General features: G+C 38.6%; 4 protein-coding genes across 4 annotated transcripts; 1 reads left to right on the plus strand and 3 right to left on the minus strand.

Moving 5' to 3' along the window:
- Positions 1–1466: 1466 nt before the first annotated feature.
- On the minus strand, positions 1467–2595 carry LOC103955357 (senescence-specific cysteine protease SAG39-like). The gene is made up of 2 exons (XM_018649443.2): positions 2223–2595; positions 1467–2059 (listed from the first exon to the last, which is right to left on the minus strand). The coding sequence occupies exons 1-2, from the start codon at positions 2593–2595 to the stop codon at positions 1467–1469; spliced, it is 966 nt and encodes a 321-aa protein (XP_018504959.2).
- Positions 2596–10055: 7460 nt separating this feature from the next.
- LOC103955356 (DNA primase small subunit) lies at positions 10056–11350 on the minus strand. The gene is given in 4 exon segments (XM_018649440.2): positions 10056–10623; positions 10626–10824; positions 10826–11011; positions 11291–11350. Coding segments are annotated over 4 exon segments (858 nt in total). The 3' UTR covers positions 10056–10210.
- Positions 11351–12342: 992 nt separating this feature from the next.
- LOC103955355 (protein PAM71-homolog, chloroplastic) lies at positions 12343–17013 on the plus strand. The gene is made up of 10 exons (XM_009367231.2): positions 12343–12693; positions 13395–13548; positions 13643–13826; positions 14303–14350; positions 15061–15157; positions 15693–15856; positions 15942–16007; positions 16262–16312; positions 16406–16510; positions 16608–17013. Exons 1-10 carry the CDS (start codon positions 12576–12578, stop codon positions 16671–16673), a joined length of 1053 nt encoding a protein of 350 aa, XP_009365506.2. The 5' UTR covers positions 12343–12575; the 3' UTR covers positions 16674–17013.
- A 136-nt stretch (positions 17014–17149) lies between these two features.
- On the minus strand, positions 17150–20663 carry LOC103955330 (beta-glucuronosyltransferase GlcAT14A-like). Its single transcript, XM_048591941.1, has 4 exons — positions 19888–20663; positions 19705–19780; positions 19471–19586; positions 17150–17912 (listed from the first exon to the last, which is right to left on the minus strand). The coding sequence occupies exons 1-4, from the start codon at positions 20558–20560 to the stop codon at positions 17398–17400; spliced, it is 1380 nt and encodes a 459-aa protein (XP_048447898.1). The 5' UTR covers positions 20561–20663; the 3' UTR covers positions 17150–17397.
- Between the last annotated feature and the right edge of the window lie 3217 nt (positions 20664–23880).

The raw sequence follows: 23880 nt of genomic DNA on the forward strand, positions 1-23880 counted from the left end.
CACCATCTGGCTGAGGTTGGACCATTTGTTCATACCTGAGGGCTGAGTCTCTCGAACACCTTCTGGCGTTGGCCGGCACCGAGTTCCTTTGGAGGTGTTGCTGCGGCCGTGGACGGTTGCCATGAAGTTGGAGCCTAAGGTGTTTTCCTCTGGTCCTACATTATAGGAGATTCAATTAACCAAGTCATTAACTCCTAACTGAACTCTAGTGTCTAATATGGATAATTAACCTTAATTATAATTAGTAAAATCCAATTAAGTTCCAACATAACCATCAAATCCTCCCCAAATTTCTTTCATTATTTTCAGGATTTGTTAGAACTTCTACAGAAGATATGTTCTATTGGGATTTTCAACCAAAGCCCAGATTATATCCCTAATCAGTGACATTATTCCTAAGAAAATTAACAATAGATTTTACCCAGAAATTAATCCGACAGAAGTTTGATTTGACTGTGGATATTGAATGGGAAGATAATTATTTCAATCTGGGGCCACGATAGAAAGAGAGATAGAGGGAGGATCCAAGGGGAGGCTTTGGCGGCAACGAGTAGAGTGTCCAGAATCGGGTTACTGGCGACTGATGAGGTTTATCTGGTTGCGTGGACAGCATCTGCTACTTCTTTGTTTTTTTATTCTTAAGTGTAGATCGAGGAGGCTTTGGCTACAGGAGTTGGGGTAGCCGCTCCTGGAATGGGGTTGGCTGGCGTGGGTGACTTTCTGGGTTGCTAGGGCGAGAGACTGTCGGGATCCGGGGTGGATGGGAAAGCGGTGGCTGCGAGCCTCTTTATTTTTAGTTTTAGTTTCTTAATTTTATTAAAAGTTAACGGGGTTAAGGTTAGGTTTAAATGGCTGGACACCTGTCAAAGAAATAAGAAATGAGGCATATAAGAGAAACCAAATTAGGGACAACAGACTCGTGGCCAGAGTTCCCTAAGCAAAACGCCAAACATCATCACTTATTTCTTCCTTCTTTAAGATGTCAAAGAGGGTGGCCATGGACTTCATTTTGGATCCTGTAATCTTCACTGGGGTGGGAATTTGGACAAAGTTCCAAGGATTCGAACAAAATACCTCATTCCTTATTTAAAGGGTCCTTTCACATTTTTTTGTTCATGTGTAAAAGGTTAAATATATTAATTGTTCATAAGTGGAAAAAAAAAGTGCAAGTTAGCAAAACTCTTTACTTGAAATATGGTACAAAAATGTTATACCAGGGCTTTTAGTGTGTTTGTTTGGGCTTTGTATTAGTTGCGTTATTTTGCATATCCATTGTCTTCTTGTTTAACGAAAAGGATTAGGATAAGTTGTTCATTTGGTAATTAATTTATAACACTTGGTAGTTTAGATACATATATATGGCATATTGTACTAAACGTACAAGTTGATCGTGTACATATCATAAATATATACCTTGGAGGTATTAATATTATACATTGTAGGTATGGATTTTGATGGTAATCATATTATGCAGTGGGGTACGAGGCTTCCATAGCAATGCCACAAAGACCTTCCTTTACCTCAACATCTCTTTGCATTCTTATGTACCCTTCTTCACCCCATTCTGCGCCCCATGAGTTCTTCACCAACCAGTACTTGGTCCCATCAGCACTTACTCCAAAACCAACTGCAGTAACCCCGTGATCAAGACTTGTTCCACAAGTTCCTGTAAAGACACCACTTGAATAAAATTGAAAGTCGGAACCACCAGCATCAATGACAACAGAAATTGGTTGATTAGCAACAGCCTTCAAAAGGGCAGCTTCACTATTTGCAGGCACATCTTCGTGGCCAGTTATCGTGGCTGCATGACTGGCCTCATTCTTGGTGTTGCAAGTACCATCAACACCCGTGTAAGGGTAATTAGTTTCGGTACTAAGCCCATGGTTTTGAGTGATGAACTGAAATGCATCATCCATTAGACCACCCACACAACCTTGGTCCACACTGCTTGTGTCACAATCGACTAGCTCCTGCTCAGACAAAGATATCAATTTACCAGTTGTAAGCTTAGTAATCCCTTCCATAGCTGCCACAACTGAAAAAGCCCAGCAACATCCTGCAAGTATTTCATTGAAATTAAATATTTTGTTGTTTTTGATGGATGAATTAAATAATGGTTAGATACAGACATAGAGTTTTAATTTGCAATTCAATCCTAGTTAGAACATAAGAAACTATCTGATCAAGTTCCAAATTTGTTTCCAAATAAAATTGATTACCACATTGGCCTTGGTCCTTGATGGGTGTTACAGCTCCTTTCTTTCTCCAATCTATAGTAGCTGGTGCTGTAACATTTTCATATTTGATAACTATTATTTCATTTGTAAGGTCTGCAAATTGATTGACCTTCAATTTGTATGGTTTATTTGCGTCGTTGTTGGAAGATTCTATAAAATCCACATTTGCTTTGAATATATTGAAACGCTTCTCCTTCTCGTTAATGTCGGTATATACACGTCCATAACGAGCCATCCATTGCTCGTATTTCCCATACATTGATGCATCTTGAAGAGTGCGAGAAGTGGCGTGAGAAGACAAGGCTCCCAACATGAAGATCAAGGCAAAACACATGCACTTGCAGTAGTACTCCATGGTATAGCTAGGAAAGGAAGCAACTAGGGATTTGATGGAGTAAATGAATTCAAGAGAAGGTATACTGAAATGGTAGACTCTTCACGGTTTATATAGATAAGAGATGACGTTCCTATCTCCGTGCCCTAAAAGTTGGTCTGTAAACTTCGTGCCCTATAAAATGTTCTGATATAAACCTGCAAGGTTTTGCTTCTATGACTATTGTTTTAATTTAAAGTCACGATAAACTTCTAACAAAACTTATGTCCTTATGTGCATACTGGTTCATATTAGGCTTATTATGTGCTTTTTGACAGTAAACTACGTGAGACTATACAAATACCTTTGTTTTATATGCAGAAGTTCTCATGCATGCTGCTACTTTTTATTGGATGTCACCCGATGGAAGCCATGCATGACTTCATCAAGGACTTCGTTGAATGATGTTCTTAAGAGCATCTCATCGCTAAATGTTGTGGATATGAAATGGGAACTATTATTAGCACTCCAAAAATTTCATTCTTCGCTTCTTACAAGTGTATTTTTCTTTCTAATTATAGAAAGTTTGGAGTGCAAAATAAGATTTTTGGATTGCCAATAACAATTCCCTACGAAATACTCAGCGATGAGACCATTGAGCAGCTCCATGTAACTTTATGTAATTGTTATATTTTACATTTATTAGGTTCGGTCAGGATGACACGTGTTTTACAACAGCTGCACAAAACCATCGGTCTATTAGCCTCTTCGGTACTGGAGCTTGACATAGATTCGACTATGGCCGGTCCCGAAAACTTCGTGGGCAATTCATTTGAAAATAAATCAATCTTGAGTCACGGCTAAGAGTTCTGCTTAAGGACATGATGTACTAGGATGAACTCGGCCATCTCTTTCCCTTTGTTTTTAGGCAGATGAGCATCCACCATGCCAATTGTCATCGAGGAAAAGGGATTAACGTCGACAGCCATCTGTTTCTCAGGAAACATGCTGTACTAGGATGAACTCGGCCATCTCTTTCCCTTTGTTTTTAGGCAGATGAGCATCCACCATGCCAATTGTCATCGAGGAAAAGGGATTAACGTCGACAACCATCTGTTTCTCAGGAAATTTTAGCTTGCCTTTAGCAATTGATGTGAAATATTCTAACACTCAAATTAAAACCCTATGATTGTAGTATATGAAAGTATGGATCGTTTTAGGCCGGGGATTAGAAGAGATGCTAATCTACTCTAAACTGACTTAAAAACACAAAACTAAACTTAAAAACACTTAACTAGACTTATATGACTCAAAACAAACTAAAAAGACTCAAACAGCACAAAATAATCAAATAGACTCAAACTAGACACTAAAGGATGATTTGGACAAAAATTACTTTGAACTTGACTCAAAACACTTAAAAACACAAGTTTGGACAGATTCTAACTAATTTGACACAACAATGTAAAGGGAGATTGGATTTTGGACGAAATTAAGGTAAAAACAAGCAGATTGTAAAGACTCTAAACAACTTGGACGAAACTGGGTAAAATATGGGTGAATGGCTAGCTACAGGGTTCATATCCACACATGACACATATGCATACAAATCGATTTCTAGTTATTATTCCTTTAAACCATGAATGACGATGCCCCAAGTTAATTGCATCGTACAACCAACCATTAGATTTTCCTTATTTCATTGAATTGAATGAATACGCATTACAACCAAATTGTCTTTCTCAAGTTCCCTATATGAAACGCATGATAGAGATACATATCAAAAGTCATTAAGTTCTATGAAAATCATAAGCTTTGACAAGGCATTCATCACTATGAAACGCATGAGACTCCTGCCAATGATTCACTTAACACAATCATGACTAGTGACTTCCACCTACTTGTGAATATAAGTGAATAACTATTACGTGAAACTCCCTTATATTCTAGCATCAAATTCATGCATGCAAACTAAGTAGGCCTCCTTAATCAACATACAAGAATAAGTTATCAATCAAGCAGTTAAGCAAATTGCATTCACGATTTATGAAACAATAATTGGATGAAATCAATTCATATCACATACATGTTCATGGCTTTGAATTCACCTCTAACTAAAATGAATTTAGTTCCTCATGTTCGCAAAACAAAGATAATTAAATTTAAACATTGAAAACAAAGAATAGAATACACCTCGAAACGCTCCAACAATCCAACATTTTGAATAACAAGCACGGCTCCAGGTGTGGTGGATGGTGTGGTGTGCAATTGTGGTAAAGGGTGGTGGTGAATGATGGGTGCGGCATCATATATTTATAAGGTGAAGGGAAGGCATGAAATTGGGCTGAAAAGGAAAGGAATTAGGACTCTAAATCACCAAAGAACAAGGTCACTTTCAATCAGATTCCAGGGAGGACAAGGAACGGTCCTTGTGGCAGATTCTAGAACTTCTAGAAGGGTTACATGTGGCATAAACTTAGGGCATGAAAATAGGGCTTCTAGAACCTGATATTTAGGTGATTTAATGTGAAAATGAGTCCTCTTTGTAGCTGGAATTAAGGTAGGAAAAGATTAAGATAGGATAAGATAAGATAAGGTTGGATAAGGTTGGATAAGGTTTGGATAAGATAAGGTTGTTTGGATAATGTTCCATGTTTCTTGCTCATTCCTTATCTTCATTGTCTTGAACTTGTTTGTCCAAATTTGTAGTATGTTCCTAGCCTCTTTTAACTTCAAATTCGTCCATCCACCTTGCTCCATATGCAAGCTATCCATTTCATGCCCAAAACTGCTCCAAATGGCTCCAAAATGCACTTTCTTGCCTACTTTGTCATTAGGACCTACAAACACACGAAAATAGCTTAAAACACTACAATAAGTAGTAATTAGCTCACTAAATGCAAGGAAACAACATAGCTAAGTAGCATAAATATGCTCCTATCATCAATCCAGCTTTGAATGGCATCACGGAACACGATGCAATTGTTGGTGGTATGCTTGTTCAAATTATGGTACTTGCAATACGTTTTTCCTTTCAACTCTTCAGCCTTAGGAATGTTATGTCCTGGCTGAAGTTTTATGATCTTTGCCAACAACAACTGGTCTAAAATTGCATCGACATTGGTGATATCAAAAGTGTAGACTTTTGATGTTTTAATTGTCTCTTTAGAGGCCGAGCGGGTTTTGGCATGCTTGGAATTATTTTGAGCTAATGCCTTGTAAACGTATGGTTTATCTATTACTATCTCAGCCGCGTCTACAATGTTGTATTGGTAATCCTTGTTTTCGGCCAATACGTAACTAACCTTGGGATTCTTGTATATTGTTTCCCAGGATGGGGATTTTGAGATCTTTTCTTCTCGGAGCAAATAATCATACTGCTCAACATGCTGGGCCAGTTCGTATATATCTCGAATATTTTCCCCTAGGAATTTATTTTTGTATTCCACATCCAGGCTGTTTAGAGCGATTCTGACGAATTCAACTTCAGGGAGAGGTACTTGACACCAATTTCTGGCCGACTTGAACCTTGTTAAGTATTCCATTGGTGACTTGTCTGATGCTTGAGCCATCCTAGCTAATGATGAAACTGACATTTCCATCCCTGGTCGATAGAATTGTTCATGGAATTTTTCGACTAGTTTCTCCCAACTCTGGACGGAGTTAGGTGGGAGGTTGATGTACCAAGTGAATGCCAAAACTGTTAGTGAGAAGTTGAATAGTCACAGTTTATGGAAGTTGCTATTAACGTCTCCACATTGCGTAGTGAACCGAGCTGCATGAATAAACAAAGACAATGACGATTCTCCAGCAAAAATGCTGAAATCTGGGATCTTGAAGCCTTTAGGATATTCAAACTTCTCCACATAAGCCGAGTAGGGATAGATGAATTTTGGGAACTTCAGCCCTTTTTTTAAGGCCGAATCAATCATCCTTTGGAGCCTCGGTCATATTGAAGGATGCTGTTTCCACCCCCTGGTCAGGTCCATCCGACCTACTGCTCGATCTTCCCTTTTTTCCAAGTCAATCCGTTGGAGTCAAGTGGATCCTGTCTCGGCTTGCAGTGGAATACTCTTAAATGAAAGTTGTCGAGGTTGACCGACGTGTTCATCTTCGAAAGCTTTACTGACCAATAGTTCAAGCAATCTAGTGTGTGTATCACCATTTCTTCGTATCACTTCGAGCAAAAATTGTTCATTTTTTGGTCGACCGACTGTTCAACCTGCCGAGATTGCTCATTAAGTTGTCTTCGAAGAAACGACCTAGTCGGGGGATCAGAACCTTCCCCACCATCTTCGTCACAGTCTTCCACTATTCATTTGATTAAAATGCCTGCGGTTTTGTTGGGAATTTCTACGTTGCAAGGCTGGCCGCCGAGACAAACTTCATTTTCTCGATGTGTCGTACTTGCAGCCTCAGGTGTCACAGTATTGAGAGGATTTTGTGCCTGTGATAGATCTTGTCCAAAGCCCTGAATCGGCAGGTCGGTCGTTAACTTTCCCATGACTGTTTACTTTTTTATTGACCATGTCTTAATGATTATGAACTCCGAAGGTTTAGCACTGGGTCTTATTGGACGTGCCAAAATGTTAACCCTAAAAACTACCTAGCCTACGTGGCGTGCAGGCCGATAACTAATGAGCTAACTACGTCATTCGATTGATGCAGGGTATGCCAACTCATCGGTCGAGCTCGATCGAGGAGTAAAATTTGTTGATGTTGCGTTGAGCGCGCTATTGATTTCTTGATCTTGTAACTGCAACTGAGGAAAGAACATGTCTCGGCCTTCGGGTTCTTGAGCCTGAAGGCAAGGTTGCTAGTTCTATGAAGTTCACGAATCGTCGACGCCGGGTTCGATTACGGTGATTATATTCGTAAGAGTATAAGCACGTCGAACTGGCTCCAAATTATATAGATATAGGTAGTCAAAAGAGATGTATGTCTTGATGGTAAATGTGGTTCGACCGTCAGAATGCCGAACTCTGAAACTCACTTGTGAGTATCCAATCATAAAATCACTCGGCGTTCAATGCGCCGAATGTAGTAACTTGTAACACCTTACTTCACCGGGAAGGCTAATACGATGACCTCTGCCAACAAGGATTCGAAAACCTTTCTCGACCGAGACTTGGATAGGTAACCAGTCGACCGTGACGCAGTGCTGTTTATCCAAACTGAAGGTGCTCCTCGGTCGGCTGATTCTACGGTAACAGTGTTGTTTATCCAAACTGAAGATGTTCGTTGGTTGCCTTCACAGTGCTGTTTATCCAAACTGAAGGTGTGTTGGCGGAAAAATAAAATAAAAAATCTCAAAATGTATGAGAGGTTTGCGGAGGGCAATTTCTGTGTTGAATTGAAGGGGGCTTGAATGATGCACTCTACTCTCTATTTATAGCAACCAATTCTCCTTACGATCGAGTTAAAACCATATTCGAATTAGGACTTCTTATTATGATCCAACCTTATCTCGACCAATCCTACTTCTATTATGACTTTGAACTCACCCCCTTTTTCAGGCCGTATTCATTTTCGGCCAAGAATCTTCATTGCATTAGGACCCCTTATTGCACTAGGACTTCGACCCATCCACTCTTATCCAAACCACTCCTTCTTGCAATAGGACTCGATCGCCCCAACTGAGCGGCTTAAGACCACCAGACAGCCCATAGTACATTTATAAACTTTGGGCTGAACATAACCTAAGCTCAGCCCAATAATATTATTTTGGGCCCAAATAGAACCTTTCAACCTAAAACAGTTCAAATTATGTCCATTGAATGATACAAACCACCCCCCCCATTCGCCTTATAAAATAATTTGATTTTCATGTACTATACAAAACTTTAACTAGCACCAATTGGTAAATTAGTATCATACAATTTTTAAAAAATTTATTTGAAAGTTTCACCCACTAATGCCCATGAACATTAAATCAATTTGAAATTTTAGTTTTTTGGAATTTAAAACAATCATTAATTAGCCAAAAAAGAATTAAAAAAAATTAAAGGAGAGTATAAATGTATTTGCAAGTGGAGTGACAATGATAGAATTTTGCTTACATAAGTTGTTACTTTTTCTTATGGGATCCACTGTTTTTGGGGCTAGATGTAGCCCAATTTTATGACACTCAATAAAGGAAGTTGCTAGCCCAAGTGGTTGATCTCGCCCATTTTCCAGCTTATTGGGGATGAAATTTCTCACTATGGCTTGAAATGTGGTAGTCTCGTGGTGGATAAAGCCCTCATTGGAGATACTCTTAAGTTACCCGTTAGGTGGTTTAGCCGAGCTCCCCCTCCTTTTGGTTTTAAATATACCATTATATTAAAGAAAAACATCAAATTAGGGATAACAAAAGGAAAGGGATCCAAAGAGGATCCATTCCTTCTAATCCACCAAATTAGGAAATCCGTTCCGTTGAAATTTGGTTCAACAGCTACAAACAAGGGCTCACTTTAAAAGTTATAATAACTTCAACTGTTGGATCAAATTTTAACGGCACATATCCCCTGATTTGGTGCATTAAGAGGAAGCAATTCGGAGAGGATCCCTTCCATAACAAAACAAACCCTTGACCTTTTGTAATAGCCTGGGGCCCTACAAACTCCAGCCAATCTGTAGTCGTGGGAGAAGGATTCTCTCCCCTTCCTTTCCCTCCTATTTGAACAGTTACGGTGTAGCCACGTCAACATTGTTAACTACATTGAAATGTTTGGGAATTGAAGAGAAAATCAAGAAGAAAGATGAACACAGAGATTTTAGAGAGAGAATTTAAAGAGGGAAATAAGATTTGTATTAATTTACTAAATGAAGATTACACACACTGTTTTTATAAGAGAAATCCTAACAACCTTACTAACTATATTACTAACTGTATTTCTAACTGTATTACACTTGTACCCTTAATACTCCCCTTCAATCTCAACTAGGGAAACCTAGTTTGACATTGGAAGAACATCTGTAATCACTGCTATGAAACCAAAAAAACAAAACAGCTTGAACCAACTGCAACCTTCATTCTGCCAATATGAAAATTCTCTCGAACCTTTTCTGAATAAAGAGTTTATTATAGCTGCAAAGCAAAGACACGAGTGTTATATCAACAAGAACCTTTTATGACAGATACAAGCTGCATAACAGCATTGAACATCAATCTGCCCCAAATATATTCACTGACTCACTACAACAAACTAAATCTGCAAGCTCAATAGAAAGCACATCCAAAAGCTTAATACTCCTCTGCCTTGTACAGGAGCTTCAATCAATGAACAGTCTTTTATAAAGTTGTAACACACCCTCATGCCGATTATAACAATTTCTTGCGGGATTACCCTATATGGGATTTACCGTCAACAACTTCATTTAACATTGGCATCAGCCTTTAAAACAGAAAATTAACAAACTATAGTGTGGCATTGGCCTTCACAAAACCAACTACTCTTAACAATGACATTGGCCTTCACAATTTCAACAACTGAAAATCAACATCTATGTAGGATTACCCTTCGTGGGATTTACCATTAACAACTTCTTCTACCCTTCATGGGATTTACCTATTCACATCATGGAATTACCCTTCGTGGGATTTACCGTTTACAACTTCTTCAAACTTCATCGTATAACCAAACTTACTGTAGATTCATGCTAACAACTGAGTTGGTTAGACTCTGAAATTATAGGCTGAGGCAAGAAACGACGATCTGAAAAACCTGATTCATTTCCCAAGTGACGTTCTATCCCATTCATTATCACCTTCTACTTTCAAACCGCCAATGTTGAGTTGTTCTAAGAGAGTGGAAAGGGTTGGTACTGAAGTAGGATAGAAGTCCACATAATGATTTGGATCAATTGGAACATAAACACGACCTGTTTTTAGGTGTACACAGAAATGTGCCTTTAACAAATGGTTCATGTGTTTCAAAACCTCCATGTTAAGCCTAGGGTAGGTAAAAGAGAACACAATCTCTTCAACGCACCTATGCAGTCCTTCCACCTTAGGTTTTCCAGATTGCAACATAGTTTGTAGCTGCTCCCATCTAACAACATTAATGTCTTCTTTTGAACCAAAGGTTTATCCCTCTCTTGCCACCTTCCAAGAAGCTTAGAAGTAATAGATTGATTAGGATCGGGAATCATATCTCAGATCTTTTCATATATCTCCTCAATTGAAAATATCTTTAGACTCAAAAGCAATTTTGTAAAGAACTATGTAAGAACTCCAGTATAAGATCTCACAAGGAACATATGGAAAGCAAGACCGGGAAAAGAAACCTTATTTTTTACTGTCTTCATTTGTGAGCCTTCTTGTTTTCCCATCACAAACCCAGCAATGAACTCCACGTCTACCACTATGTACCCAGAGAATGTGACTTATCCACCAATCTTCATTAATAAAAGAATGACTGAGAAAGGATAGTAAAACCTTGAACCCTAGGCATCCAAGATCTGTAGTTACATTGTTCTAACTTTAAATTTCATTGACGCATAAGATCAAACAGGTGATATGCAAGAACCCCTTACCCAACAGTGTGTAGATCACATGGCTTCGTGCCACAACTTTCACTGCCCAAGCAAAATGGAAAATTTTAGAGTACACTACTTCAAAAATTAACCAAAAAGAACAATTCCATATTTTGCAGAATACAGAATGAACCAAGAATTCACATGGACAGATCCTCAAGAAAGTGAAATTGAACCAAGAATTCAGAAAGAAATCATACCCAAAGTCCAAATATATCACCTTACTGAAAAACTTAACCTTCATATGAGACTTTTGAGCTGGGCATTTCGACAAACACATAAACGTGCAAGAATGCACTTGACAATTGCATCCAATTCACAACTTGATTATGAAACCCTGAACAAGATAGATGAAAGACCCAGGAACAATTCATCTCTGAAATTACAGATTACGCACAAAAGATGAAGAACCTTGATGTGATATTGATGTTGTTGAGAGAAAATTGGGCACCAGAGGGTGTTGAGGTGGCACTGTAGCATTCGAAGGACAAATACAACTTCTTCGAGATTAGTGGAGAAATCTGCAAACATAATGCTCTTCTTGGAACCTAATGGTAGTAGCAGTCGCCGATTGAGATGAAAGGATTCCACTGGATCCACAAAATTGCTTGACATCCCATCTTCCTTCCTTGTATCAAGAACTCAATGAAAATTTGAAGAAACAATTTTGGCAACGCATATTTTGACGATCTAGATATCATTGACAATCTCTGTTCATAGCCCTGACGAAAATCAACCAAAAAACTATAGGACGATCGCGGAAGCACCGAATAACTTGACATAATTTCTATTGAAAAACTGAATAGAAAATCAAACTAGAAAACGATGAAATCTAATGAAAACGGAACCACCAGAATCCATGGCGTGAGCCTGGTGGCTCTGATACCATGTTAACTACATTGAAATGTTTGGGAATTGAAGAGAAAATCAAGAAGAAAGATGAAGGGAAGAAAGATGAACACAAAGATTTTAGAGAGAGAATTTAGAGAGGGAAATAAGATTTGTATTAACTAACTAAATGAAGATTACGCACACTGTTTTTATAAGAGAAATCCTAACAACCTTACTAACTATATTACTAACTGTATTAAACTTGTACCCTTAATAAACATCTTATATTGATTTTTTGATAGAGACAATAAAACAAAAAACAATATGTGAAAGAAGAGGAGGGAAGGAGATGAAAATATGAGAGGAGAGAATCCTCCTCCATCGTCGCGTGGAATTCACATTACAAAGTTGCATCCCTTCCATTTTATCTCTCCCACAACAGACACGTGGCAGGCTACAAAATCCCCACCCTCAGAACTGCAGTTGGAACATTTTGGAAACTCCGAAACGATAACTTGCTCAACTGGGTAACGGTTCCCCAGTTCAATCCTACCAAATCCCAAAACTCAACTTATAAAAAACCAGTTTTTCTTTTGTGTTTAATCTGCACTTGCAGAGAAGGAAAGGAGATGAAAAAACTGTAACAACAAAGTCTTACAGCAAAAGAAGAAAGAATGCAAGGACTGGGGATTCTTCATACACCATTGCCATTCAATCCAAGCAAGAAGCTTCCCTTGTCAGCTTTTACGGACGCTCTTCCAAGCTGTCGCACTCTTTCCAGAAAACCATCGTGTAAGTTCTTATCTTTCTTTTTGTTGCTCTCTTGCTATAACTACGTCAACTTTTCAAGTTTTAATCTTTACTCTCACTGTAATTGAAGCTAAAGTTATTGCATATTGGTTAATTGGTTTTTCGAATTTACATTGCTTTGCATAGAATTTGGCTAATTGCTAGTTGTGTTGGTTCGAAGTTGGGGTATCATGGTTTTGATAAGTTATAGGCAACTGCAAGATTCAATGGCTATCTGGGTGGGTTGTTGACCTTGTGAATTAATCCTGGGTTGGGAGAATCATAGTAAGTTTATCCGTTTCCAGTATTGTTTGAGTGTGAGAGTTCGGTTCAGGGAGGCGGTTACTTTGGTAGTGGTGGTACACTGGTACTGTGGTAGTGGACCGAGGACATGAACTGCTTCTGTTAGGATAAAACGAAATATGTGACTCATGCCCAATGGTTATTGCAAGCTGCATTTTCATGGCAACAGTTGTTTGGGGTACCTACAGCCTACCCAGTAACAAATTATGACTGGTTCGAAATGGTTTAAGGAATACATTGTTGTTTTGCTTGAATACATCATGCTGTCTACTTTCCGAGGTGGTGATTTTTAGTCTCTTGTGAAGGCTATACTGTCTACCTTTTTTATTTGATCCATGAACTCTAATCTTTTGCGTGTTTATAGCATGTTCTAAGCAATATGCTGGCTAACATATTTATAGTGAGATGTAGAGTGATATCAAGGTGTGCTGGCAGAAACGTACGAGTTCAAGCATCTAATGTTAGTATCGGATCTGGAGGCTATGAAGACAGTGAGGAACACAAGAACAGGAAAATATTTCCCAGTGATGCACCCAGTGACAGTTCATCTGAAATGTGAGTTATAGTCCATGTATTAGATTACTTTGAATTATTGGATGTTAAACTGCTACCGTCACCTGAACGATACTAATATTTCATGATTTGGCAGTGAGAAGCATCCAGTTCAAATCCCTTATCCTCTCTCTGTGGGTCTTGTGCTACTAGGGTGCGCCTTAGTTTTTGCTCTGATTGCCTTTGTGAAAGGAGGACCTTCAGCACTTTTAGCAGCAATTGCAAAATCAGGCTTTACGGCTGCATTTTCTTTAATATTTGTTTCTGAAATTGGTGACAAGGTAACTAATTTTTTCCCCTCCGCTTCTGTTTTCTGTCCAATTTATGTCAAAAAGTGGTAAGGATGCCGTGTATTTTACATGTAAATAAGCGTCTGCGTTTCCAAGATATGTTACTAAGTAGAGCAGAATGGCGACCTTTAGTAATGTGCCACGGGGCAAAAGATCCATGTAACTAAACCTACTGAGCTGGAAATTTCCGGTTGAGTTGGGTAATGGGGTTAAGAAAATAATAGTTTCTATTTTGTTATTTTGAGGAAGTCTCTCTAAATTTTAACTAGTTGATTGTCAATAATTTTTTATTCTTGTGTTAACTAAGATTAGATATACTATGATGGGTTAAACAATTAAACTGTAGAACCTGAAATCAATGTCATAAAGCTAGTTTTCAAGACGTGAAACTCTCCGTAATTTTTTCAAATCATATGTATGCTACTAGATGAAACTGGACCTAAAGTTATACTCTGTCTATTGACCAGACATTCTTCATTGCTGCACTCCTAGCCATGCAATATGATAAAGTACTGGTATGACTTTTTCTTTCTCTAAAGTTCTATTTTTTATCTATTAAGTTTGATTTGTTCTTTCGTTACATATTTTGCCTCTATTTACAGACATGGATACATGCATGTATATTTTGCTTTGATGAATTTTTACGCCTAGTAACTGATAAAATTATACTAATATAAGGATAAACCCTCGCTTTCTATATGGGGAAAATGGTCTCTCATCCAACAGAAGATCTATCATTTTCTGATTATTCTTCCCCTAATTTACTACAGAGAAGGACATAACGTAACTAAAACACTAAATTATGTTTGGCATATCATAATAGGTTCCTAATTACCAACTGAAGTTCCTAATTCCTGAATTTCCAAAACGTTCGTGGGAGGAATGCTGTGTTAGAGAATTGGTTGGAACTTGGACAATGTGATTTTTTATTTTTTACAATTTTTACTATAGACTGTTAGGAGATTAAAAAAATCTTGAAAACTTATCGCAAGATTCTGTTCATTTTGTGATTTGTAATCACCTGTTGATATCTTGGACATGAGTTTCGAGTTCCATTGTTTAATTGAATCTCTGTCTATCATCTTCACCCGCCCTTAATACAAAACAATCGAAGCACCATTGTGGGAACAACTTAGTTAAATGGTGTTGGTTATATTGCACGTGCTATATTTATCATCAGTTTTAATTGAAGAATATACTTGGTTTGCTTGCTTAAATTGAACAGGTTCTGTTGGGGTCAACTGGTGCTCTTTCACTTATGACAGTCCTGTCTGTCATTATTGGGCGAATATTTAACTCGGTCCCTGCTCAATTCCAGACAAGTAAGTTGTAATTCTTAGTATTTTTCGTCCAGGACATATTTTCATAATTTATTGCAAGTTCAGGAAACAGGTTGAAATATTCGTTTGATCTCTATCCATCCTATTTCCCATCCTAAATTCTACCAGAAAACCGCCAAATCAGAGAAACCTAATTTCTGAATACGGTGCATCAAAGCCAATGTCAAACCGTCATGGGTGCCTATAAGTTTTGTTTGAAGAATTTGAATTTTGAGATAAACTTCTCACCTCTTTCGACGTAGTGTTTCATTTGTAAATTCATTAATGAGTAGTAATGCAAGTATATGGAGTTGGAGTTGTATGTGATTGGATGTTACTGTATGATATGAGATAGTTACTTGTAAATTTCCATTACAAACTCCTCCCATAGTTGGCTGTTTTTCGCGCATGTCAATACCGGTGCTTAAATCTCGATGAATTTTGAGATACATTCTGCAATGGCCTGATGAAATTATCTATAACCACATTTTATCTTAAATCTCCTCATGTTTTTGTTGTTTTGTGGTCATGTCAACAGCCTTGCCAATTGGAGAATATGCAGCAGTAACTCTTCTACTATTCTTCAGTCTCAAATCAATAAAAGATGCATGGGACCTTCCATCAAGGGATGTGAAGAGTGGTGATGAGAGCAGCCCTGAGCTCGGTGAATATACCGAGGCCGAGGAGCTTGTGAAAGAGAAGGTAGACTCTGTGCTGTCGTATATTTTTCCAGATCCATTTTAGAAGATTCTGTTCTTATGCACCTTATTGTTTTGTACTTTCTCAGGTGTCAAAGCGGCTCACTAATCCACTTGAAATTGTCTGGAAATCGTTCACCCTTGTATTCGTTGCCGTAAGCATATTTCACTTATTTGCAGCAACATCTTTACATGCATATCTAATGTCTGCTTAGCTACCAATTTTCCCAGAAATGCCAGACATCATGGAAATCTTTGTTCTCCTACATTGTCGTGTTTTTTTTACCATCAACCTGCATATCAATGCAAATGTCAGTGCCTTCATTTGCACTAAAAGGGATGAAGCTTATTATTGCCACTGTGTCATCAGAACAGATTTCAAACCTGACTACATTGTTTTTGCTTCTAGGAATGGGGAGATCGCTCAATGCTCGCCACGATCGCTCTCGGTGCTGCGCAGGTGAAACCTTGTTCAATTTCAGTCGCATGAAAATCTTTCTTCTATGGTCTACTAATCTTGGTGATAGTTTCCTCTAACACTTCTTAAATACAGTCTCCATGGGGCGTGGCAAGTGGAGCCATTGCTGGACACGTACTTGCAACATCTATTGCTGTTCTAGGAGGGGCATTTCTTGCCAACTACATTTCCGAAAAACTGGTAAGATCCACAACTCTCCGTGATGTTAATAAGATTGAAAACTTTGTCGTTTGATGCTGTGTTAAAAGGCTGCAAACTCACCGTATCTTCCAATCAGGTTGGCTACATGGGAGGTGCGTTGTTTCTAGTTTTTGCAGTAGCCACATTTTTCGGAGTTTTCTGAAAATTCTCGCAAGCGAGAGAGAGAGAGAGAGACATCAGTGCATCAAGAGAAAACATCGATGCACATGAGACGGCCGTGGAATAGTGATTGGAGGGATATAGAAGAACTGCGGATGTGTTAGTGGAGTATTCGCATGGCTTATATCCTTGCAGGCAACTTAATTCATATCCGAAAGGTTTCGTGGTGAAATGTTTAGAAGTTTGGCAGAGGTCAGTGGCTAGATGTTCGGCATCTCCTCAGTGGCTGCTCTGGATTCTTTGTTCTATAATGTTCCTCCAATTCCTATGAACGCCATCATTAGAAATTGAATGACAAAATTAACGGTCTTAAACACTCTTTACTCGCAATGTTAGCGGTGTTCTGGATGCTGTTAATGTCTTGTAGTTGTGTTTAGTGACAGAGACTCCTTCAAGAAGCAATTCCATGTGCTTTTCCAAGAAGCAATTGACTTCCAGCAAAGAACGTAATCTTGAGAGTTAAAAAGAAACACAAACTGCTTTACTTTGAGAGAATGGAGGCAAACGTCACTTGTACAACAGGGACATAACTCATAGCACAATGATTTGTAATACATTTTACAATAATCACGATTTAACTGAGCCTAGCGCCGCTAAAAGAATCAGCCCGTAGCAGTTACTCTTCTTCCAAAATTTCCAAATGCTCAAGGGGCGGGCAACTTTCGTTATCCGTTTCTCTCGATCTCTCGTGGGACTGATGATCCAGGTCACTCGTATATACATTGATGAGACAGGAATGTGCCATTTGAGAGCAATCCGACTAAAAGTTGCTCAAGTCTTCTTGCTTGTGGACTAGGCCTCAAAATATCAGCATCCCCCCAGACTGAACATGTGTCGTTTGCAAACCCTCCTAAACACCAGCCGCCAGGAACAACTTTTCCTCGCCTGCGTTTTAAAATTTCTCTATCCACCCGGTCAAGAATCGGATCATCTACCCGGAGTCCAGTGGCAAAGGCAGCTCCATGCTGAATCATAGCATCATAATCACCGGAACTGATTGGCTGGGGCTTCTCTCGAGGGGGTGTCTCAGAATTAGCATATACTAAGTTATGGTTTATGATAGTCTTATTGAACTGCTGGGAGTTGCAAAGAATGGTAGGGAAGTAATTCGAAAGAGCAGAAGGCGTGTTTGAGAAGTACATCAACAAAGTCCTTGGCAGGTTATCAATACCGACAACACAAAATTCAATGAAATTGCGACTCAGAATCGTAAAAGAAGAACCTGCAGAAAAAATTATCAAACGAGTTATGTTGACAATTTTATTATTTGTCCTATTATACAGTGCTATTACTCCTATCATAAAGTGCTACTACTCAGTTTCCAAAATGATCCCCATCTAATACAGAAAAGAGATAAAATACTTAAGTTTTATTTACATGACAGTGGTAATCAAACAGTTACGAATGAATTATCATTACAGTGTATCTCCCAAGTATTGTGCTTTCGGGATACCTTAAGGGCATCGCGCGAGTAATAACTGGTACATATCAGTTGTTCCATGGTCTCAGTCCCAAATCCTATCAGAGTTATATGTGAATAAATGGAAACTGTATTCATTGCTATATAGGTCAATTACTGTTGAATCTATCCAAGTTTAACCCAGGTATAAAGATGATATTAACTTATAAAGACCATCGCTTTGTGTCAAAACTCGTAAGTAAATTTATGAATCTTGCATATTACATCATCAGGATTCATGCATAGCTCTTCCTATGTTGCAAACTTGCTTTTTTTTTTCTTACACAAATAAATGTAGAGATGTGTGTGTGAGAAAGAGATAAGAGACCTGGTGTCTCTGATTGGAGACGAGTAGTATAGCATTCAATGGGGAAGGAAAAGAGAATCACTAACTCGATGTTTGACAACTAAAGGGCACAACTGGATTCTTCCTTATACATTTCTGCAGTTGATGCTATGGATGGCAAACCAACACTATGTTTGTCGGTAACCAGTAATCAGTTCTGAACTCAAAGTTAAAACACAAAGTTGTTTGGGAACTCAAACCCACTTTGTTGGAGTGGAAATTGCAGGGTTTCATATACAGCATACGAGGTCCTCTCTATTCATCTTTAGGTCCTCCACCTCCAAACCAAAGGATTGACCACTAGATTGATGTTCCAGAATTTGGTTCTTTTATTACCAAGATTTGTTTTTCTCCTGAACCACCAAAACCATAGGTCCACAACGTATTCCCTCAACATTCTTGACACCAATGACAGTGATAAAACAAACCGGAAGGCTGTTTCCTTTTGGCTTTGTCTTCATCTCTAGAAATGCAAGCAGAACCGATGAACCCTTTAGGCTCAAGGGAATGATTGCTTCAATCCAATAACCACTTGGAAGAGCCCCATCCTCCAAAAAAACGACATTGTTATTGTTCTAAAACTATTAGTTATTAAGTCAACCAACATTAACTGACATGGTAATCCTTGTTTAACTACATAAGGATACATGAGAACCCAGCAGTGGGACTGCTGATCTAGCCACTGTTGATCTAGCCTAATTATACAATTCTACAAGCTCCCACCACTTTAAAATTATAACACTTACTAATGGAAGTGCAGTAGATGAATAAATTTTAGTCAACTTTTTGCAAGGCTAACCTAGATAGACCATTGAAATTTGTTTGGATCCTAGACAACGCACACTGCATGCAATTATAGCTCAAACTAACTTACAGGCAATCACGCCTTAACCTTACAATTTCTGCTCTGATAAATGAAATACCGGAAAGAATTTAAGCAAAAATTAGTCAACAAAAAGTATAAAAAAAATGTACCAGAGAACAACCGGTAAGCGTTAGGCAACACCCTTTTCTGTGTAGCATAGAACATGTCAGTTTTCTCCGAAAGATAAAGCCCCGGATCAACAATTATCGGTCTCAATCTCCTAGACCTGTAGCAAAAAACAAATAGAAACCTTACATTTCACTTACAGCATCCACCAAAAAAGTTAAGAGTAACAATAACATAGAACTCGAAATCAATAAACTAGAAACGGCAAATGATTGTACTCTCTCCAGCCGATGTAACTTGAATGGTTCACAAAGTTGAGATCTTTAGGCAAGAACGACATAATGTGAAGAAGATCTACAGGACCAAGAAAACCCCATATAAAAAATCAAACAAAAAATAAAAATTTTAAAAACAAAAATCAGAAATGTTAATTAAAATACCAAGGATTGAAAGCGTCGTACCATCCTGTGTGATTAGTGGGTAATCACGAACACTGAGGCTGATAAACCAATCCCAATTTGGCGACAGACGCAGAAGTATCGAGGCGCCATGGAGGGTAAAAGAGATAGCAGAAGACCCAGTTGGGTACACAAAATCAGCCTTACCAATGACATGGACATTCTGGGCAGCTCTGAAAATGGGCAGTGATTGGACTCTCAGAGCCAACTTTTCCCGCTCGGAGTCGGAAGCGGACCGGTCGAGGTGGAGGAGGTACTGGTTCCTGGGGTGGTAAGCGGCGTAGAGGAGCCTCAGGATCCGACCCAAGTCGCCTTTTGACCCCGACAAGAGGTAGGCGATGGAGGGGGGCGTGGGATCTGAGGAGTTGTTGTCGTGGTAAATGATGCGGTGGGCTTGCTGGTTGGGGAAGAGAAATGGGTCGGGTCGCGAATGGATGGGGGCGGCGGAGGAGGATAATGATGATGAGGAGGAGGAGGAGAGGAAGAGGAGGAGGGCGAAAAGGGAAGAGACTAGGATGATTGAGAGGAGGGCTTTGGGGTCTTTGATTGAGAGAATGGGGGCGGTGGCGGCGGCGGCGGCGGCGGCGGCGGTGGTGGGTGTGGAGGAGAGAAATGGAGACGGTGTTGGTGTGGGTGTTGGTGGCGGTGGCGATGGGGAATGGGTGGAGTTTTGCATTGCTGGGTACTGTGAGAGTGGCGGATGGACGATCTGATGACAGTGAGGTTTTGATTCGATTCTCTCTGCCTACCTAATACCCTCTTCTGTGTCTTCTTTCTTTATTTTCCTCCCTTTTTTTGTCCCTTTGAAATTCACAACTGCACCTAATTTTAGAGGATGTATTCAATTGAAATTTTGAGTAATTTTAATTCTTTTAATGAATTTATTGGCATTCAATTAAGATTTGAATTAATTTTCTGAAATTTAAGATGTATTCAATTAGAATTTTAAGATAGTTTATTAAAATCATTAGAAATTCAGGTGTATTCAATTAGGATTTTAAAGAAGTTTATAACATTCTAGGTGTATCCAATTAGAAATTGATTTTTAAGAATTTGATAAAGTTGAGGAATTAAAGGGAATTTGAGAGATTTTGTAGTGTATTTTAAGCATCCATAAATCTTATCTCTTCCCATGAGATTTTGAGGGAATTGAATCAAAATTTTATATGAAATCTCTACAAATTAATTAAACTCCATACAAATCCATGAATTTATAAATCTATTAAAATCTCTCAAATTTTCAATTGAATACATCCCTTGGTTCTGGATTAATTACATTTTACACCCTTAATTAATTGTTATTCAATTTACAATGTGACATCATATTCAAGACCCTGTTTGGTATAGATGATTCAATTGGTTAGTTGGGTCCAAAATCCAGACCACTTCCACAACGTAACAAATAGACACAAAAACCACATAAGCTCACCGGACTTCACTCTCTGGTTTCACCCTCCTCTCTTGGCAGTCGTCCAATCGCCGGAAAGAAGCCTCTCTCCTACATTTAAGTATACTGAAAATAGATGAGAATAAAGCAAACTTCTCCTTTGCAATCCTCCAATTTTAAAGAGAATTATTACGGAAACTTCTCCTTTCTAATCCTCTAATTATAGAAAGAATTATTATAGATAACATTTCTTATTGAGTACTCAATCTTTTAACTCTAAGTTGGCCGTAATTTTTATTTTTTTATTTCAACATATATTAAAAATAGTAACTTATCCACTACAGACCAATCTCTATACCAAAGGAAATCATAAGATATTTGACACACTAAAAAGAGTTATTCATCCTTGTAATATAGTTATGTGCATGTTATAATTTGAGTTAAAGCTATACGAGCATAATATATTTTACTCTCAGTGCTACAATTAGAAAATTACAAAAAACGTTAATTTCAACAATATTACTATGGTGATGTAAATGTTCACCCTAATATTTATTTATTTTATTATTTTATTTTTTTTCCACCCCACCCCTACACACCCCGTTTCGAACCGAGGACCTTATACTACCCCACCCCTTACCCACACCCTCACCAATAACGGTTTATAAAAGAAAGGTCAAATTGGATTCATGGTTCCCGTGGTGATAAGATATTCGGAAAATTATCTCTGTGGTAAAAAAATTAGAATTCAAATCCTTGTGATGAAAGTTATTAGCATATTTAATCCAAATATGAGATTTCTGTTAAACCTCAGTTAAATGTAGGGATAAAAGTGTCCAACCACTCGTTCTTTTTAGCCTTCTTCTCTCTACCTCCTCTCGGCTCACTGTCCGGGCTCTCACACATTTATTCTCTGTTAGCCATTTCTTTCTGTCTCTGTAATCTTAAAAATGTAGGAATAACATTATTCGAATGCTTACGAAAAAAAATTACACCTTTAATGAAAGCAAGACTGCAAGACATTACCCCAAAAGAAACCCATTTAGGAATGTACCAGTAATTTCCAGTTAAGTATTCAAACGAAGAATTGCAGACTTCAAGCATTAAAATTCTTATATGTTCAGGCAATTATGACTCGGATAAAACGAACAGCAAGCACTTGACTCTTTGATCTTCAAATGAGCAAAAGCAAACACGCAAAATGGGTGGAATCAGCATTAACCCAAGAATTGCAGATTTCAAGCATTGCAGAATTGGCGGCGAGGAGGCCGACGATGAGGTCCGGGCTGCCGGTGGTGCCGATACAGAGGGCGGTGCTGCTGAGGTGCTCGAGGGCGAGCTAGCGCTTGCAGACGAGGGAGCAAGCATCACGGATGGGCTTGGAGTCAAGCCGCCGGAAGACCTCGACGATCAGCTCGCGAGGAGACACGTGTTGATCTGATCGTGGCCTTGCATTGCACCGTGGATGTATAATTACACAAACGCAGAAGAGAGGAAGAGAAGGCGAGCAGAAATAAAGAGTGCGGTTGGACATTTTTATCCTTATACTTAACTGAGTTTAACAAAAGTTTGTTTTTTGGGTTAATTTTGCTAATAATTTTCACAACAAGGGTTTAAATCCTAAATTTTTTTACTACATGGACAATCCTTCAAATACCCTATCATTGCGGGGACTATTAATCCGATTTGGCCTAAAAGTAATGAGGAATTATCCAAGCTTAGTGTTGCCTTATTGACTTGCTGGCAAATTTAGAAAATAAGATATCAAGTTGTTTTTAACAATGCTAAACCATACCCGACTAGAGTTAGGTTTTTAGCTCTTAGTTTGGGTAAAGACTATTTAAGTGCTAATAAGAAAGTAAGTACTGTAAATAATAAGAGTAAAAGAAACATTAGATGGATGCCTCCCAGTGATTGCTTCTGTAAATTGAACTTTGATGGGTCGGTCAAAGAATCTATGGCGGCAGCCGGATTTGTTCTCATAAGTGATTGTGGTGTGTCTGTGGTTGCTGGTGCTAGATGTTTGGGGTCGACCTCTATCAACGTTGTTGAATGCTTGACTTTTAGAGATGCTCTTTGGATTACCAAAAGCGAGGGCTAAAGAAAATCTCGATGGTAGGAGATTTGAAACTGGTGGTGCAGGATGCAGCTGGTAAATGCATATACCTTGGCGCCTTAGCTTTATTATTGAAGATATCCAATGTATTGCCGACTATTTCGATTGCATCTCCTAGACTCATATCTTCTGTGAAGCAAATTTTGTAGCTGATGCAGTTACGAGTATTGGCTTCCAGTATGGCAACCTTCACATCTGGGATAGATCTTGTCCTTCTGTCGCAAGTAGGGCTCTTTTATTTGATTGTCTCGTAACAACGTTTCAGACTATTTTTGGCAAAATTTCGTTACGTTGAAATTAGGTTTTTTGGCTTGAAAACGAAATTAAGAAAAATGGGTTATCCAAGTACAGTAGTTGAACCTTCGCATAAGGGAATAAATCTCTGTCAACAATAAGAGTGGCAGTGGACTCGCAACACTTGAGTTAAATTCGAGGAAATTGAATGTTTGACCTGTTTAATCTTGAATGAATATGACTTCATAGGTTTATTGAT

This window comes from the organism of the source record quoted next, unplaced genomic scaffold (genome assembly GCF_019419815.1).
Source record: "Pyrus x bretschneideri cultivar Hongxiangsu unplaced genomic scaffold, Pyrus_bretschneideri_v1 Contig36, whole genome shotgun sequence".
Lineage (NCBI taxonomy): Eukaryota > Viridiplantae > Streptophyta > Magnoliopsida > Rosales > Rosaceae > Pyrus > Pyrus x bretschneideri.

What these genes read in the sequence shown, in the direction of transcription:
- LOC103955357 (XM_018649443.2), bottom strand. Translation starts at nt 2,595, where the DNA reads ATGGAGTACTACTGCAAGTGCATGTGTTTTGCCTTGATCTTCATGTTG. An exon ending in CAAGGACCAAGGCCAATGTG is followed by an intron (nt 2,060 to 2,222) that starts GTAATCAATTTT and finishes AAATACTTGCAG; the next exon opens with GATGTTGCTGGGCTTTTTCA.
- LOC103955355 (XM_009367231.2), top strand. Translation starts at nt 12,576, where the DNA reads ATGCAAGGACTGGGGATTCTTCATACACCATTGCCATTCAATCCAAGC. An exon ending in TCACCCTTGTATTCGTTGCC is followed by an intron (nt 16,008 to 16,261) that starts GTAAGCATATTT and finishes TTTTGCTTCTAG; the next exon opens with GAATGGGGAGATCGCTCAAT. An exon ending in TCGCTCTCGGTGCTGCGCAG is followed by an intron (nt 16,313 to 16,405) that starts GTGAAACCTTGT and finishes TCTTAAATACAG; the next exon opens with TCTCCATGGGGCGTGGCAAG.
- LOC103955330 (XM_048591941.1), bottom strand. Translation starts at nt 20,560, where the DNA reads ATGCAAAACTCCACCCATTCCCCATCGCCACCGCCACCAACACCCACA. An exon ending in CCCACTAATCACACAGGATG is followed by an intron (nt 19,781 to 19,887) that starts GTACGACGCTTT and finishes TTGGTCCTGTAG; the next exon opens with ATCTTCTTCACATTATGTCG. An exon ending in AGTTACATCGGCTGGAGAGA is followed by an intron (nt 19,587 to 19,704) that starts GTACAATCATTT and finishes TTTTTGCTACAG; the next exon opens with GTCTAGGAGATTGAGACCGA.